At 44.9% G+C, this 18,054-nt stretch overlaps 1 protein-coding gene across 3 annotated transcripts in view; it reads left to right on the top strand.

The window, feature by feature from the left end:
* The window catches only part of ZBTB7C (zinc finger and BTB domain containing 7C), a 292,626-nt gene that overhangs the window by 260,672 nt on the left and 13,900 nt on the right, over positions 1–18,054 (top strand). For all 3 annotated transcript variants that reach the window (XM_048851093.2, XM_075128359.1, XM_048851092.2), the window contains one exon: positions 12,755–13,951. In XM_048851093.2, coding sequence (XP_048707050.1) covers positions 12,771–13,951 — 1,181 coding nt within the window. In that variant the 5' untranslated portion in view covers positions 12,755–12,770. The remainder of the gene's footprint in view (positions 1–12,754; positions 13,952–18,054) is intronic.

The raw sequence follows: 18,054 nt of genomic DNA, 5'->3' as shown, positions 1-18,054 counted from the left end.
ATGATGTTAGAAAACTGGACTGAATCATAGTCATTAAAACTGAAAAGCAATTAACAATGTCATCGTTTGGATGAGAGAGACAGTCAAAGCTCTGACCGACTGCGTTCTTTTGAGGTCACACTGTGCTTTTCAAAAGAACAGAGATCCTCACCCCGCTGTCCTGTTCTGATTCCAATTTGGGTAATTAGATTCTGCCTATCTACATTTCTCCATGGAATCCCAGATGAGTAGGCTACCTTTCTTCATTTCCTGTCCTACACTGCAGTGCATTGCTGTTGTGCATGGTAACACAGCTGCACACTCCACTGCAGAGGTGGCTGCATTTCAGTGGCAGGATAAAAATGTAAGGCTGTCTTATAAATAGCCTATACTTTATTTTGGTTATTATGATGAGAGTTGCTTGAGATGGACAGAAAATAATGTTCTTTTAACATAGTTTGTGTGTGTGTAAAGTGTATATCTATGCTTTTGGGTGGTGTGTGTGTGTGTGTGTGTGTATATATATATATATATAAGGGTCTACTCTAAAAAATGACTATGTTAAAACAGTGCTGTGGGCTTCCATGTTGTTTGTATGTCAATTACTTCCATATCAGACATGCTGTTCACCATATAAAAAGGTGTTTTTGAATGTGCAGCCCAGACCACTCAGGCTAGGCTATGAGAGTCCATGTGAGTTCTTCCCTTGGTGCATCATCAACTGTGAAAAAGGTCCTGCAGGCCAAATGATGCCTTCGGCGACACCTGTTTTACCTTGCTACTTTCACTGCATTTGCAGAGCTGTCACTGGATCTTAGGAAACCGTTCTGTTGATGGTGTACAAAAACAATGTGCACAATGAAGATGATGCACAAGAACCAATTAACCATTGCAATAGCTTGCCTAGGAAAATGGTGGATTCTCCATTTCTTGCAGTCATTGAATGGACAGATTTCTAAAAGATATGCTGTAGCTCAAATAGAAGTGATGGGCTCAATGCAGGAAATACTGGGTAAAGTTCTTTGATTTGTATTATGCAGGAGGTCAGCCTAGATGTCCATAATGGTTCCTTCTGCCCGTAAAAGCTATGAAACTGAAAGAGGGAATCGTATCCAGGTTATGCGCTCTCTCTCTCAGCTGTGTTGGCTCTGCAGGGCTAACAGGATTAAAATATAATACACAGTTATTTTTGTCTTAAATGTCAGCAGATTGGATTCTGAAGAGACACATTAAGAAGCAAGAGTTGAGTGAGAAGGTGCCAGATTTGCATAGTAACTTTTCAGAGTTGACTTTAAAACCCTTTACTCCAGCGATGCTGGGGGTTCCCATCCCCTGTATACCCTGCCTTTCTGCAAAGTGAATTTAAGCTCAGGAGAAAGGCCAGGAAGAAGGCATTTGAAAGTAAAGGACAGGTCTGATACAGACAGTTGTAGTATGATCTCACCCACACTGCTCCACCAGTATGTTCAACCCCGACATCTCCTGGGCCACTCAATCTTTGGCCAATGGTGCCAGTTAGTGATGGAAGTTTATGTGATGTGACCACACCCATTATTAATTATTATTATTATTGCAGCAGTGTCCACTGGTCCCAGTCCACACAGGAAAACAGAGCTCTGCCCCAAAGAGCTTGCCATACAAGGCTATAATCATGCGCTTGACTCTATGTGGTTGGACCCATGTACCCATTCACTGGGGCTGTGCCTGGGTGCAGAGGCCAGCCATGTGATATTGGTCACAGGATCAGGACTTCAGCAACTGGCCAGCAACTGCCAGACTCATTCTGCGCCTGTTGCAGGTTAGAAGCAGACTGAATGCTTTTCCCATTGCAGCAGGGTAAAAAAAAGAAAATGGAGACAAGCATCTCCCCTAGCTGACCTGATGCTTTCTCTTCCTTTCTTTCAAATGCATTATTTCATGTGTCTCTATTTCCTCTTCCCCTACCCTCCCCGATGGTAAAGCCTGTGAGCAAAACTCTAAAATTCATTTTGCTTGACCTAAATAATCGGGTGGATGAGCCTTGAGTTTATTACATCCTGCATGGGGGAAAAAAAGATGAACTGGTCTTTGTGGGGGAGGCTGGGCTATATTATTACAGTATCTTTAGACTGCTCTCTTCCAACCCAGCAATAAAATTTGTGGTAGTACATCTAGCAATATGCTGATTTAAATGCAGCTTTCCACGTCCGTCTCCCCCCCCCCTCCAAAAAACCTCTGTCTTTTTGTTTGATCCGTCCCTTTAAAAATCTGATTCTTATGCTGTGAGTGGGACGATGTTGTATCCCATTTCTTTTCTTTGTCGTTTCAATCAAACATGCGGGTAAGTGAAAAACAGGCAGGTAGTGCTTTCTGCACCACCTTCTTGCCTTAAGGGGAAAACAGTAGGTATTAGGGTGGGTGGTTTTAATAATAGGCTATCCTGGAGACAAGATGTTCAGAAGGGAGGTGTGCTCAAGGAAATATTTGCCTTTTTGGGGTTTGGTTTTTTTTTTAAATAAAAACTTATATCTTTCGTAGTGTGCATTTTAAGATTCCGAGCTACTTTTCTGCAAGGGAAGAGATGCATTTTGGGAGGCTGTAGAAAGCAAGGGACAAGGGGAGCTTTGTCATTTTAGCTTTTGAAGGACAAAGGGCCAGCTTCTTATCTGGTGTAAATCAGTGTCGCTTCATGCCGTGACACCTGTTTACACCCAGTGACAATCTGGCCCATACTTATGAAAATTGTCATCCGATGATTGTTCATATCACTTCTGTGGCACCTTTCTTCTAAGTATTATATTAATTATCCACTGCAATCTACCTAGCTACATGTGCTTAGCCCTGTTTGTTCAGAGGGGCAAACTGAGGCAGGAGAGATGAACTGACTTGCCTGAGGTCACCCAGCAAGTCACTGGCAGAGCTGGGAATAGATCCCCAGAGTCCCCATTCCCACAATCTCCCACCTCTCCCAGAAAATGGCATAGCTAATACTGAATGTGATGACCAGGAATTATTAAGCATCGGTTGGCATATCTCTTAGAAGGTGGCTGCTGCAGTTTGACAGATTAGCCTACTCTCGCATGCACATCTTAATTGCCTCATTACCACGATGCACAAATAAAAAATCATACCTTTATGGGCTGATTGATGTAGCAGGGAGCAATGCAAAGGGACAGGCAGAGTTGGGAAACAACCCTGTCTGCAAAGGGAACCATATAAGGGGGAGCATTCAGAAAGTCCACCCACTTCTACATCCAGCTGTCAAGTTTGACACGGGAGGAAAGGCTTTGGAATGAGGGCACATTCCCAAATGGCAGAGCCAGGACGATGGAACTGCCCCTATTATTGTTATTTATGGGGCACAACCAGCGTCCCCAGCATTGCACAGTCGTCGGTGAAAGCGTGGCGAACATAGAGCAGCTCCCTGTCCAAGGAGCTAGGCAAACAGCGACAGGACGATACAAGCCAAAGCCAGTGTGAGAAAGGTACATTCTAGGCAGAGTGCTTCGGCACGTCGGGGACCTGCTGATGAGGTGGGACTCGTTTCTCTACTGCATCTATACTTGGGGTTTTAGACCTGAAACTTGCTGATGTGGGATTTCTAAATTCCGGTAACTGAGAATGATTGATGGTGTGTAGAACAGTGACAAGACTCAGCAGAGAGAACATAATCAGCAATATCTTCTCCTCAAGGGACACTGTTTAATGAGAAAAGCAAAGCAAGTAAACACGAGTTAAAAAAAAGAGAGAGAGAGAAATTCCCCCACTGAAGCTGGGGATTCATCCCAGATCTCTGACTTCTGGGTATGGACCATAACCTTCCCATGGACCATAACCAAGCAGCCAATGTATAGCCCTTCCCCTTCATGCTGGGGCACGGGGAGGGTGAAAGTTAGCTGAGTTTAACCCCTTGTTCAGTTGGGACCACATAGTGTCAGTGTCACACACTGACCAGGTGTGACTGGGATTGGGTGGAATTTGGGTCCAAAATGATGGCCCATCTGCTTCCACTGAAAAATGATTTGTCCTTATGTCTGGAGAATGTTTTGATGCTTTTGAATTAGCAGCGAATCGGGGGGGGGGGGGGAGGGAGGGGCAGAGGGGAGGGGAAGAGGAAGGGCGGGAAGAAATCACAAGAAACTTTGGTTTTGCCAGGAAGTATAATTTTGACACTTGCTAGCAGATGATGATCTGATGCAGTCTAAGGCTCTTTTATACGGAACACAGAATTCAGAATGAGCAGGAGTGCTGTGACCAGTGGGTAACATCTCACTCCGCTGGTGGTTTTGCCTTGATGCACAGAATGTATCCTGTAGGATGTGGTCTCTTGAAGGAATATTCACTGACAGAAGAACATCTCATGACAAACTGGTTTCTATCTAATTGCCGTCTTCTCAAAAAAAAATGCTCCCAGAACTAAACAGCTGTCAGCACTCACAGGATCTGAGGGGTAAAATTATAGCAAACAAGAAGCCAGGAAATATAAATTTGGAAAAGGGAATTCTTGGACAATTGTTTTTGCAAATAAAATGCTCTGTATTATAATAATATTACATACAAGCATGCAATTACGTTTGAAAATTGCAAGCTTCCACCAAAGAGTCAGGCAGTTGGAGTTTTAAGCATTGTGTATTTAAAGGGACAGCATTAGAGATTCAATACTGAACCTGCCCTGCCTAGACTGGATGGATGGCTAGAGAGGCAGAATTTGGGCAAGTATGAAGATAGACAGATAGATGCATTTTATAAATAAAAAATGAATACAGTCCCCCAATCAGAAGAACATAAGAATGGCCGTACTGGGTCAGACCATCTAGCCCTGTATCCTGTCTTCCGACAGTGGCCAATGCCAGGTGCCCCAGAGGGAATGAACAGAACAGGTAATCATCAAGTGATCCATCCCCTGTCACTCATTCCCAGCTACTGGCAAACAGAGACTAGGGACACCATTCATGCCCATCCTGGCTAATAGCCATTGATGGACCTATCCTCCATGAATTTATCTAGTTCTTTTTTGAACCCTGTTATGGTCTTGGCCTTCACAACATCCTCTGGCAAGGAGTTCCACAAGTTGACTGTGTGTTGTATGAAGAAATACTTCCTTTTATTTGTTTTAAGCCTGCTGCCTATTAATTTCATTTGGTGACCCCTAGTTCTCGTGTTATGAGAAGTAGTAAACAACACTTCCTTATCTACTTTCTCTGCACCAGTCATGATTTTATAGACCTCAATCATATCTCCCCTTAGCCATCTCTTTTCCAAGCTGAAAAGTCCCAGTCTTATTAATCTCTCCTCATACGGGAGCCGTTCCATACCCCTAATCATTTTTGTTGCCCTTTTCTGAACCTTTTCCAATTCCGATATATATTTTTTGAGATGGGGCTCAGCTATTGTGGGCATGAACACATGGGGATTCTGTGTACTGTTTTTATACACTGCCTGCTTCTGGGGTTGGACCGGACAGGCAAAGTGGAGGGATGCAGGGCTCACAAGACATGGCACATGGATGAAGAGTCTCATGTGAAGTCTGCCAGCCTTGACTGTGCTCCTGAGCCAAGCCAAGCCATTGCTGCAGCTTTTTGCTGTAACACATGCTGTGCATTGTATTTGAATTCCTCCTGGCAGCCTTTTATCTCTGCCTAGTGTCTGGCTTCCCAGGGTGTGGTCCCCCAGAGATGGTGAAGATGGCGGAGAAGATAACAGAGGAGAATGCTGAAGTGGTGCTGTTTAGCCTGTATGCCGCTCACACAGAGTTAGTCACACAGAGCTGCTCGTAGTCAGTTATTGTCATTTTCACAGCTCCACTTTGGGAGAAGTGGCCTGGCCTGGTGCTAGAGTGCTACTGAAGATGGATACATCCTGCAGATTAGCCCAAAGCAACTCAGCACTGAACTTTGAGGGAACAACCCAAAGCCCTGCATGTCAACACCCCAAGCTTTGGGACAATTCAGAGGAAGGTTTGAATTCTGACAGAGCAGAACAAACCAACAGCTACCTAGGACTTTTGCATATCAGAGCCACTCTGAAGCTCTTGGTGGTAGCAGGGATAGAACTCACATCCTCCTGCTTCTAACATAGCCTCTGATCACTTGACCTCAATGAGACCCCCCCCCACGGTTATTTTTACTTTTATTAGCTGTATAGGGCTTATGAGACATGGGTGATCAATGCCGATTCCATCCATTAGAGGGCATTATACTCAAACACACTAGCCAGTTCATTGCTCAGCCTCCTTGAAGGAAAATAAATCTTCTTAACATAACTAAGGAAACGGACCAGTTCCAAGTACCCTTTCACAGCACTGAGCAATTTAGTCGTCCATGATTTACCAGGTACCATTAACGATGAATGTACAATCTTGAAGAACACAAGTGGGATGTCTCATTATCACCTATTTGGCAGACTCTGCAGAATAACCTAGACTTTCATTTCACCTCTCAGAGTCCAGACCATTTGTACCACTACTGCCTCGGTAGGGAAGAAACATTCCTGTTGTCTAATATTAACATTAGTGCATTCTGACATAATTTGTATTATTTCTTTTTAAATGATCCAAATGCTAAATGGGCATTTCTCTCTCTCTCTCTCACTCTGAGGTCTCTTTTTTCTGCATTCTTGTTTTCTCTATGGCATAATTTACAGTGGAGAGTCAAAAGTTAAAAGGAGGAGTGGGAAGCAAATGACCAAAAGAAAATCTTTTAAAGAGTAGACTGCAAAGCTGTGATCGTCGGAGCCAAGACATGGGCTTGGCTGCGCTTTCACAAATATAGCTTCTAGGGCGTGGCTAGGGCAGGTTACAATCAGCGGCTTGGCTGGAGTTCTGCGTGCTGAAAGGAGAGACAATCGCTAGCCTTCGCTGCCAGCTCTGCCTGTGTTTGTGTGGCAGGGTGGGGGGCTTTGACTGCTATTGCTCTGAAGGGGGTGCAGGAGGTTCCCGAGCCAAAGTCCGCCTCATTTGGAATGCTTTGAAACCTGGGGGCAGTGGGTGTCTCAGCAGATTAATGGCCTGTGGGGTTTCCCATCGCAGACTTGAATTTCAGACCCAAGCCAGATCAAACGGACCAGAAATTGCTGATGGTAGCAATTTCACAAATGGCTCAGGTAGTCCCCACCCTGCTCCCTCTTAAATCAGAATTAAAAAATCCCCCCAGCCACTATGAATGCTGGGCTCTGACGCAGCAGACTTTGCTTTTGGAGAGGCCTGGACTGTGGAGCAGAAGTGGGGAAAGGTACCTTGACAGCCAGGGAAGATTGAAGGCCTGCCTGGCATTCAGCGTCCTGCCCATGGGAGCATTACTGCTGACCTTGCTTGGAGATGAAGCTTCTTTGCATCACTTCTAATGCACACTGACACCTTGGGAACAGTAAAGCACAGTGTACCACAAATGCAGTTAGCCACAGTAGATATTATGGCTTCTGCTAAGTTGCCTTTACAAACCCTGTATCTAGTATAAAATAAACACTTGGTTAGTACCTTCCAGCTGAGGATCATAATGCGCTTTACAAAGATGGAGCGGTATTATTCACCCCATAGTATAGTTAGGGAAATTAGTTTAACTGGGGCATATAGAGTAAGGGCCCTATTTTCAGACATGGCTATGCCTTTGATCCATGAAGCATCTACATAAGTGGCCTGATTTTCAGAGCCCCTGCAGCTGCCATCAAATTGGCCACTTTTGGCCTAAGGCCCAGATCCTCATAGGTGCTTAGGTGCCTAACTCCCATGGGAGGATTGGGGCCTAAGTGACCTCCCCAACGTCAGACAGACAGTCAGTGCAGAGTGAGGAACAGAGCCCAGGTCTCCTGAGTCCCAGTGCACTAACCATTAACCATACTGCCTGTTAGTGAAGTGATGCTGGTTCTCATCCCACAGTTGTCTGAAATTGCCTGCAGCCCCTTAGCTTCCTTTATTCCAAGTCACTTGCATTCTTGCAGGAGAAATCTTTCAGCCAGAAATCAGTTTGTGAAGCATCTATAGGTGCTAAGGTGAACATTGAATGTATTATTACTTTTGAGATTTGGGTACTATAGAGCCCAGCCCTGACTCATATGAGTGCTCCCAATGGAGTCAGACCCTTTTTAATACAAGCCATTCTTCAGGGCCCAGGGCTCCCTGGATGGCAATGCACCTGTTTACACCAGGGAGAAAATTTAGTCCTGTACATGCAACATGTTATCATTATACAATTATGCTTTTAGAAGCTGAGCTTTTCTTGTAATAAAATGATGAATGAGTATTGAGCACTCTCATAAATAGAGTATTTGGAGATATCACTCAGAGCTTAATTGGAATGCAGTCATTTTAGGCGGCCTACCCACTATTTTTACAATGCTATAATTTTCTATTATAAAATGTATTTTTCTGTTAAACTCCATGTAATCAGTTTTTGGTCTCTCACTCTCCCACTTCCTTTGTGTGTGCACGCTTTCATTTCTTTAAAGGGGTGGCATTCATCGTTTGGAATACGTGCTGAGGCTGCTGATTCTATTTTTGGATCTGTTATTCTTGGAGAAAACACCCTTTAATTGGGGTGGGGGTGAAAGAGGCGGGAATAGGAGGGGAGCTTTAGGAAGGAAAGCGTTTAGCTGAAAGCGTCAACTTCAGAATGCTTCCAGCTTGTGTCAGTTCCCCCCGGGGCATGAGAATCTTACGGTCATTTCTAGGATTGGTGTCCTGTATAGCAGTGCAGAACTGCACAGCTGTCAAACTACCAAGCTGGATAAGAGTGCCCTTTCTACAAACTTACATACATTTTTAAAATTTAAATTACATGGCTCCCCTTCAACTCTGCCAGGATCCTGAAATGTTATCAGCTTTCCTGCATGCTTTTGGTAAAGCAGAAACAGAATGAAGCTTGAGAGAAATGCAGAGTTAAAGTAAATGAAATCTAGTCTCTTTCCAAAAAGTGAGTTATAAGTAGTTTCAGGTACAACATCTGTCCCTCCATCCCCCTGCTAACTTTTATAGTTTTACAATCACATTTCCCCTATCTTTGAATTGTTTCTCTCTCTTCCTTACTGCTACATGAAAGACCTGCACAAATAGGGAAAACTGATTGACTGTCCAGGAGATACAGTGAGATTGACTACACACAGAGTGCTGTGAAATACACCGCAGAAACAACCTGATATATGTGCTTCCAATCTCTCTCCGTTACAGTGATCTTGCTGGTTATCAATTGTAGGTTAAAAAACATTAGACAAATGTAATTTTTAAGATGATGGTGTTTCTTTAAAATAAAACGTTAAAAGATAATGGGGCAAAGGAAATGTCATTCCCTATAACTGTTATTAGGATGCAAATACCTAAGAAGGAAGTCATCTCTTTGCAGCCACCTTAAAAGCTATTTACTGTCTTACACCTGCTTGGATGACTTGGCAGATTTACTTTTTTTTAATGGCTACTTTAAACGGCTATTTTGTAGCATGTCATATGGGATCTGTTGGGTTAATTGTGAGGAAAGTTAGTTAGCCGAACATAGTTAAGCCCAAAACTGTGTAACGAATCAATTTGTTGCAAACAACAGACATGGATCAGGCTGGATCAGACACATATCAAGGGATCTCGGATGAGAACCCTTGTTCTTCAGATCTAAAACACTTGCTTCAGTCATTTGAGCTAACCAAAGTCTCTTGTAGCTACTTGTAGTATTAGGTCCTGTTTTCTCTTTTTGGCCAGCCTCTTCAGAGCAAAATCATTCACTCAGTCATACATACAAGCCAGTGTGTTACAACCATCACTTTCAGCCTTTAAATCAAGACTGGATATCTTCTAAAAGAGGTGCTGTAGCTCAAACAGAAGTTATGGGGCTGACGCGGAAATTCCTGTGAGAGGTTCTGCAGCCTGTGTGACGCACAGGGTCAGATTAAATTATCATAATTGTCCCATCTGGCAGTAAAGTCTATTAACCAGAAACCAGGTAACCTGGATTTTATTTCCAGCTCTGACAAAAAGTTACTGGCTTAGGGCAGTCACGCTCACTGTCCCTCAGTTTCCCTGTCTGTAAAATGGGGACAATGGTAGCAGTGTTCTGTGTCCCAGTTCACTGATGCATTTAAAGCCCTTTGGGATTGCGGGAGGGAAGATGAGTCAGCACTGCACCGTAACGAGCTGGTGCATGTGCACCACTCCCTGCTACTCATGTCATCAGTGCTAGTCTGTGCGGTGAAAGAGGTTTTCCTGTAGCTCAAGTGGAAGGGGCCTATGGTTTTGAGGCAGATGGAACTCAGTTCTATCCCCACTGTCACCAAGAGGCCACAGTATGGTGACAAGAGTGAAGTGCTACATGGCTATAGATTTTTGCCGTGAGAGTATAGCACTCTCCTAACTGGCCGTGCTTTCACACGGGCTGACCGTTTTCTGCAATGGCTTTTGTTTCATGTAGAAAGAACAGCCCTGCATATAAACAAGAGTTCTCGAGGACGTGGGGGATTTGCCTGCTCCAAAACAGGCCTTGGAGAGCAGGCTGGCTTGCGCTAAAAAGTGACTTAGGGCTGGAGGTAGTCCCGAGGCAGCTGTTTTTGTGCTTAGAAGCGATGTCATTGTTTTCCCAAGGCCTTGGCCTGCCAGCTCCCACATAGTAACCACCAAACAATGGCTTGTTGGGCATGGGGGTGGGCAAGGAGGGGAGAGATAACTACAAGGTCTCAGCTGGTTATTGATCTTCCCTGGGTGGGAGGAGGAAAGCAGCATTGCATGAGAATTCCCCTGCCCAGAGGGAGACACGCTGGAAAGTCTGATCCCTGGGTTCACACCGATGCTTTCCCATCCCAAAAAGCAACGTTTGGTCAACGTTTAGGGTGGTCAGATCCAGCTGTCCTTCCTCAGGAAAAGCCAACAGATTTGGTTTGACCAGGGGTTTGCTAACCAATTCAAGCCAACATCCTGGGAGAGTGAGGAGAAGGAGGCGACCCAGCTGCTGCTCTGATGGCTGATTCCCCCCCCCCCCCCCCCCCGCTATCCCTGGCTAACCACCTTCAGCCAGCCGCAGCCCCACCCTCTCAGCTGTATGACCCCAGGAGCAGGAGGTGCTGTGCTGGGTTGGAGTGGCAGCCAGCAGGGACCCTAGTACTCCACATGGCAGCTGAAGAGGTGCTCAGCCTATCAGAGAGCTAAAGGGGGGGAATTATGAGGAAGCGGTGGGGGGAATAGAATGTGGGGAAGCAAGAAGAGAGATCTCGAGGCTGGATGGAGGAGAAGAGACAAGGGCGTGGGGAACAGGTTGCAGGAGAAATCCAGCAACATCATGAGCCAGTGCAGGCTGGGTGGGAAACCTCCAAGCCACCAGCATGTCTATGGCCTTCCAGCATCAGGGGAGTGGGTTAGCCGTCCCCCCGATTGTCCTCCCCTGCCTGTGCTTCTTTGGAAAATTACCCATAGAAAATGGTATAAACTGCACTGGTAACTGTGCAGTGGGAGTATTGCCTGAGTGAGGACTGCAAGGTTGGGGCCTTGGGGATGAAACAGCATTAACGCTCTCTCTTTGTGTGTCTCTGGAGTTTCCAAGGGGTTAATAGATTCAACGTGAGTCTGGTTGTTTTAGAAGTCTCTTCTGCATGTGACAGTGTTACTATATCCCTAGCCAGCTGGAGGAAATGTCTCCTGTTTTCTGGGATATCGCAAGTGGAGGCTCTTTTGGAACCGTTTGAAAGAGGAAACATCTGACAGATAACACTCGGAGGAACCCATTAATATCAGGTTTTCGGTTTTGGGTGTAGGCTTTTTTCTTCCGAATCCCCTTTTGAAGCACAAGCTGCACGGGTGGGGGCCTTTGAACGGTAGCAGAGTGGATTTGGTAATACTCTTGGAGATAAATGTGAGCGATACAACCATTGCATCAAAGAGGCAAAGCCGTAAGTGTTAGACCCCCGTACATCCATGCCGCAACTTTGACCCCAGTTCTTTGCACAGTTGGTTCTAAACATGGTCAGTGCCCACAAACCACATGGCTAATACTCAGTTACTGATGATGGCAGCTAACCATGTCTCACCTTTGTAAGCACTGTAGGTGATGGGATCACTTAACTGGGTTTGCTGCTTAGCCAGTTGGCCAGTCCTCCTAGCTCTCTGTTCAGTAGGAGATCCCAAACATGCTGTTGTTTGCTCTCCATGTGTATGTCCCTTGGATCGTCTATCCTATGCCAAGGCAATATGGGATAGCTGTGTTACAGCGCTAATAACACTGCATGTTAGGAAGGAAACTGGTCATGCCATGTCATTCATGGCATACCGGGCACGCTTTTATTATTCTTATTTATTCAGATAGTGATGTACATAGTCATAGTGCCTCGCAAAACACAAAGAGCTTAGCATGTAATTCAGGCAACGCAAACACGGGCAATAAATTGGGTCTGGGAGGATGTGGGAGACATCACTGGGGAGAAATCAGTGGGAAAGGATTCCTGGAGGGATGTGGAGGAGGAAAGAGGGCAAATGGGGATAAGAAACGGGAAGCTGTCCCAGGCATAGGGAACAACCTGAGTGCAGGCCTGAAACTGAGAGTGGAAAGAGGGGACAAAGGGAGAGAAGACTGAGAGAAGGAAGTGGAGAGCACAGGGGGAGGTGGAGAAGAGATCATGGAAGGCTTTGAGGAGCTTGAATCTCACATAGCTCCATAATGTGTAGGGAGCAGTGGATTTTGTGAGCAGCATTTTGGAAAGAGGAGAAGTAAGAAGTAGGGAAGCAGGAGAGAAGAAGGTTACAGTGTTTGAGATAAGAGGTGACCATGGCACAGTCAGCTTTACTGATACTCAGAGACCTACTCTCTAATTCCTTGCTGTCTGTATTTTGTTCTAGGGCTCTAAATGAGAATATGGCCAATGGCATTGAAGATCTTATTGGGATCCCATTCCCAAATCACAGCAGTGAAGTCCTTTGCGGTTTAAATGAACAGCGGCACGATGGTCTACTCTGTGATGTCATCCTCATTGTCCAGGACCAGGAGTACAGGACCCACAGGTCTGTCCTTGCAGCCTGCAGCAAGTACTTTAAAAAACTCTTCACTACTGGCACTTTAACAGACCAGCCCTATGTTTACGAGATTGACTTTGTCAAGCCTGAAGCACTTTCTGCTATCCTAGAGTTTGCCTACACTTCAACCCTCACCATCACCACCTCAAACGTCAAGCACATCCTCAACGCAGCCAAGATGCTGGAGATCCAGTGCATTATCAATGTATGCCTTGAAATCATGGAGCCTGACAGAGAAGCTGAAGAGGAAGATGATAAAGAGGATGAAGATGACGATGATGACGAAGAAGATGATGATGATGAAGAGGAGGAGGAGGAGGAGGAAGTGGAAGATTTTGTGAATCAGGAGAACCTCACAGATGTCCAAGAAGTAAGCTGTCACCAAAGCCCTTCAAAGTCTGACCTTACCGAAGAAACATACACAGAAGCACCTAGAGACTTCCCACACCATTACCCAGCCCATAGCTCTGCCGGCCACTTGGGCATGATACGAGACTTTTCCATCGAGTCATTACTAAGGGAAAATTTGTACCCTAAAACGAACATTCCAGAAAAGAGGCCAGCCCTATCTCCCTTCACACCAGGCTTCTTTCCCCACCTGTGGCATGGAAATTTCAGTTCCTTTTCCCAGCTAGAAGAGCAGCAAGTGGACAATGGCCCTTTGGACCTGGTGATCAAAAAGAGGAAGATTAAGGAGGAGGAGAAGGAGGAGCTCCCTCCGGCTCCTTTCCCTAATGACTTCTTCAAGGACATGTTTGCTGGCAATCCAGGAGGTCACCTAGGGCACATTAAGGCAGAGAACGACTATAGCGCTTATCTCAATTTTCTAAGCGCCACCCACCTGGGAGGAGTGTTTCCTCCATGGCCCCTGGAGGAAGAAAGGAAGATAAAGCCCAAGGCATCTCAGCAGTGTCCGATCTGTAACAAAGTCATCATGGGGGCAGGGAAGCTGCCACGGCACATGAGAACCCACACAGGAGAAAAGCCATACATGTGCACTATCTGTGAAGTTCGCTTTACCAGGTGTGCATGAGTTATTACTGTTGGATTTAGCAATGCAGCTACAAAAGGGGGATGGTGCCCTAATAAAGCATTGATGGATTTACTGAGTCCAGCAATACAGGTTGCTAACCATAAATGCTATTTATAGAGATCACTTACTACGCGTGAGCCTGTGGCAGGTTAGGGCCTTAGTAGACAACGAGAAAGATCTCAGTGAAGCTACTCCATGGAGACATAGGCATTTAAGCAATGTCTCCTTCCACTTAAGAGTAAAGTGGATATCAAGGAAATAGGGGCCTGACCCAAAGCCCATTGAAGTCAATGGAAAGACTCCCATTGATTTTAATGGGTTTTCGATCGTCTATCCTAGCCCAGGCAGTATGGGATAGCTGTGTTACAGTGCTATGTTAGGAAGGAAACTGGTCATGCCATGTCATTCATTGCATACCGGGCATGCTTTTATTATCCTTATTTATTCAGATAGTGATGTAACTGACAGCCTGTCAATTATCCAGATAGCTACTAACCAGACAAGAGTGTAAATAAAGGTATGTAACATTTTCCAGCTGGTCATTGTTTACCAATGTGGAATCCACTGTGGAAGCACTGCAGAAAAGGGTGTGTGACCAAGACCGGTGAAACAAATCAATGGATGTTTCTGGCTAAAATGTTTTTGGCTATCTAGATAATCTAGGGGCTGATTCAAAACTCACTGAAATCAATGGGAGTCTTTCTGTTGACTTAGTGGAATTTGGATCAGGACTCTGTTTTCTTGTAGTTCACTGGCAAGCCTTGTCTATGCATTGTGTTAGAAAGCGCATTAACTAGCACCGGATTAAACATGGTTGTGGACTGGGTGTGGACCACAACCAGCTACCACCTGTTTAAACACAACTGTCCTTGTCCATACTAAGGCTGAGAACATGCTAATTATAACATTGTTTTCTGTCTTGTTGTAGCCGTGTTGGTCCCAGGATATTAGAGAGCCAAGGTGGGTGAAGTAATATCTTTTACTGGACCAACTTTTTGTTGGTGGAACAGCAAGCTTTCGAGCTACACAGACAGACTTCTTCTTCCCAGACCAGAAGAAGAGCACCCACCTTCTCTCTCTAATAACATGTTAGTTACCAGGTTTTCTAACAGGGTGCATGTTCCCAGTGGAGACAAGGATGAAATCAGCAAGCCTGGGTCCAAATTCTGTGCTGGTTTACACCCTTTGCACCTCCATTGACTTCAGCAGGGCCCTGGGAGGATATAAATGAGCATGGATTAGGCCCATTGTGCTCTAAGTCGGCGACACAGATCTCTGATGCAGCACCATGCAGCTCATCTCTGAAAAGCTTGGCCAATTAAATCCACGAGCAGAGAAAAACAGATTCCTGGATCTGTTCTTGCTGAGTATAATTAATATCTAACAAGTAGAATCTTTACCATAATAAAGATTTCTGACAAGAGCAAGGTATTTCAGCTTCTGGCTGTGAGGGAGAGAAAGCCCTGTTAGGCTTGGGGGAGCGAGCTGTTGAAAATAACATGAACAGTCGGAAGAGCAGAGCGCCTGACAATGGGCAGATACCTGGGGTGCATCAGCACTCAGCCTGCCTTTTCTTCCTTTGTCCCTGTGATAATGTTCAAATGCAGTCTATGCAGATGATGGGGATTTGACCTGAAAATAAATGTCCCTGCCATGCTACATTAACACAGCTGATATCGCATTCTAATATGTTGCACATTGTACCGCAGGCCAGTGTAGACAACGTGATCTGGCTAACCCTGATGTTTAAAGGGAAAGGCCGATTGCCTGTGTTAATTAATGACTGCAGGCAATTTGTTCCTACTGTCGCTCTCGCCCCACCCCTATTTACATGTAATTGCTATTGAAAAAGGCCGTATTGTTTGCACTGGACACATACAACTTCCATTTAGCTACATAATAGGGAGCAATAGTACAAACTTCCCAACCTGCCCTGCAAGTATGCCTCACCCCTGACCTGTAGGGACTGTTTTCGTTTTCATGCCCATGCAGTGTTTGGCAGCCTCTCTGTTGAGGCCACTGCCATTAATGCCCATTACCACCAGGTGTGGTTGCACTGGTGCTGTGGATAACTGTCCATAGGGAAAGTAGCTAAGACCACAGACACACTTCACACGCACCATCAGACATACCTTGCTCTTATATAGAATTTTTCGTCCATATTATTTATGTGATCATAGAACCTAGGAGCCCCAGTCATGGACCAGGACCCCATTGTGCTAGGTGCTGTACAAACCATAGATCTCAAAGCACTTTACAACCATGGTCAGTATCATTATCCCCATTTTACAGATAGGGAAACAGAGGCTGTCCAGGAGCAGACTAGGGAATAGAAGCTAAGGGTTCTGCATCCCAGTATAGTGCTCTGACCACTAGGTTATACTGCAGGTTGAACCAACAGCCTGCCAGTAAGAAGCTCCATATTGCATTGCCTATCTGTGTCTCCTTCCAGTCTTCTCCCAAAACTCATATCTATCTGCAACCAGCTATAAGAGTATAATTGTTAACTGAACATAATTGGTATGCTGTAGCTTGTGGCAGCTTATGTGCCATCCAGGGGACTTTGTTCATGGAGAAGACGCTACATTAGAAAAACATTCTGGAACAAATTCTGATCTGGGATGCACATGTGGTCCCCATTGACTTCAGTGGGAGCTGAGCGTACAGCTGAGACAGAATTTGTCCCTTTAGCGAGCAATTCCCGTAAAATGAGAAATGACACTTAATGGTCTCTTTATTGTTATTAATCATTTATATTGTGGTAGCAATTAGAGGGCTCAGCCAATTCCACGTCCCAGTGTACTGCATGCTGCACGTGTATTTATATTAGCTCCTTCCAAACTCACTTGAATATGGATATAGCTTTTCCAGAAGTTGTGGGGTGAGATTTTCAAAAGTGCTCAGCTTTGATCTGACTTTGCTCTCATAGAAGAACATAGAACAGAAACAGAGTTAGTCCAATGCAGGATGCTTTCCACCAACTGCAATGGGAGCAGAATTAGGCCAGGGCCAAGTACTTTTAAAAATCTCACCTGTCTATTTGACGATGAAGGGCAGATTTCAATTTGGGCAGGAAGGGCTTGATTCTGAATACCTTCTGGGTGTACCACTCCCACTGAACTCAGGACTTGGGCCTTAAGTGTTTTCTTATGTCATATTGTGTGCAATAATATAGACAATTGAGAAGATATTAAATCCGGAGATGGACAAAACAGAGACTGGTTTGGTTTTGTATAACCACCACCACAGGTGGTTCTGATCCAGGACCCAGTTATCCAAACTTCAGAGTTCAAAGAGGATTGGATTGTTCTGATTTTATACCACTGCAGTATAAGGGTACTGTATTACACATTCTGCTTTCACACATCAGATAGTCTATATTACATGATTTCTAAATTCATACCGAAGAAGCAGAAGCTAGAAAATGGGTAGCAAAGAAAGTCAAGCAAAACTAAAGCCCTAATCCTGCCTAGAATTATGCAGTTATGTAACTTTACCGCCATTGACTGCTATTTGGTTGAGTAAAGTTTGCATGCCTACGTTTTTGCAGGATCTGCCCCCCTGAGATCATACCATCTAATCACACAACACGAAAGCCTTTTTTCCCCTCTCTGATACACTGAACAAAGTGGCACCTTAGAAACTAACCAATTTATTTGAGCATGAGCTTTCGTGAGCTACAGCTCACTTCATCGGATGCATACCATGGATACCGATGTTTCCACGGTATGCATCCGATGAAGTGAGCTGTAGCTCACGAAAGCTCATGCTCAAATAAATTGGTTAGTCTCTAAGGTGCCACAAGTACTCCTTTTCTTTTTGCGAATACAGACTAACACGGCTGTTACTCTGAAACCTGAACAAAGTGGGCATTTAAAAACCTTGAGATTTTTGTAAAGGGTTTGAAATAGCTTTAATGCGCAGGGGGAAAAGAAGGCCAGGTATGTTTTTACTGTAATATTGGTTTAATGTTGATTAGTTGTGATTAGTTTTTAAACCCAGACTAGAGTGGTTGTGATGCCCATGGAAGAATTCCTGAGCAAACATCTGCCAAGTGTTGCTGCAGTGCTCTGGGAACACTGCAGAACTCCGG

This window comes from Caretta caretta, chromosome 5 (genome assembly GCF_965140235.1).
Source record: "Caretta caretta isolate rCarCar2 chromosome 5, rCarCar1.hap1, whole genome shotgun sequence".
Taxonomy (NCBI): domain Eukaryota; kingdom Metazoa; phylum Chordata; order Testudines; family Cheloniidae; genus Caretta; species Caretta caretta.
Note: the sequence above shows the minus strand (reverse complement) of the source record. Positions and strands in the feature narration are given on the sequence as shown.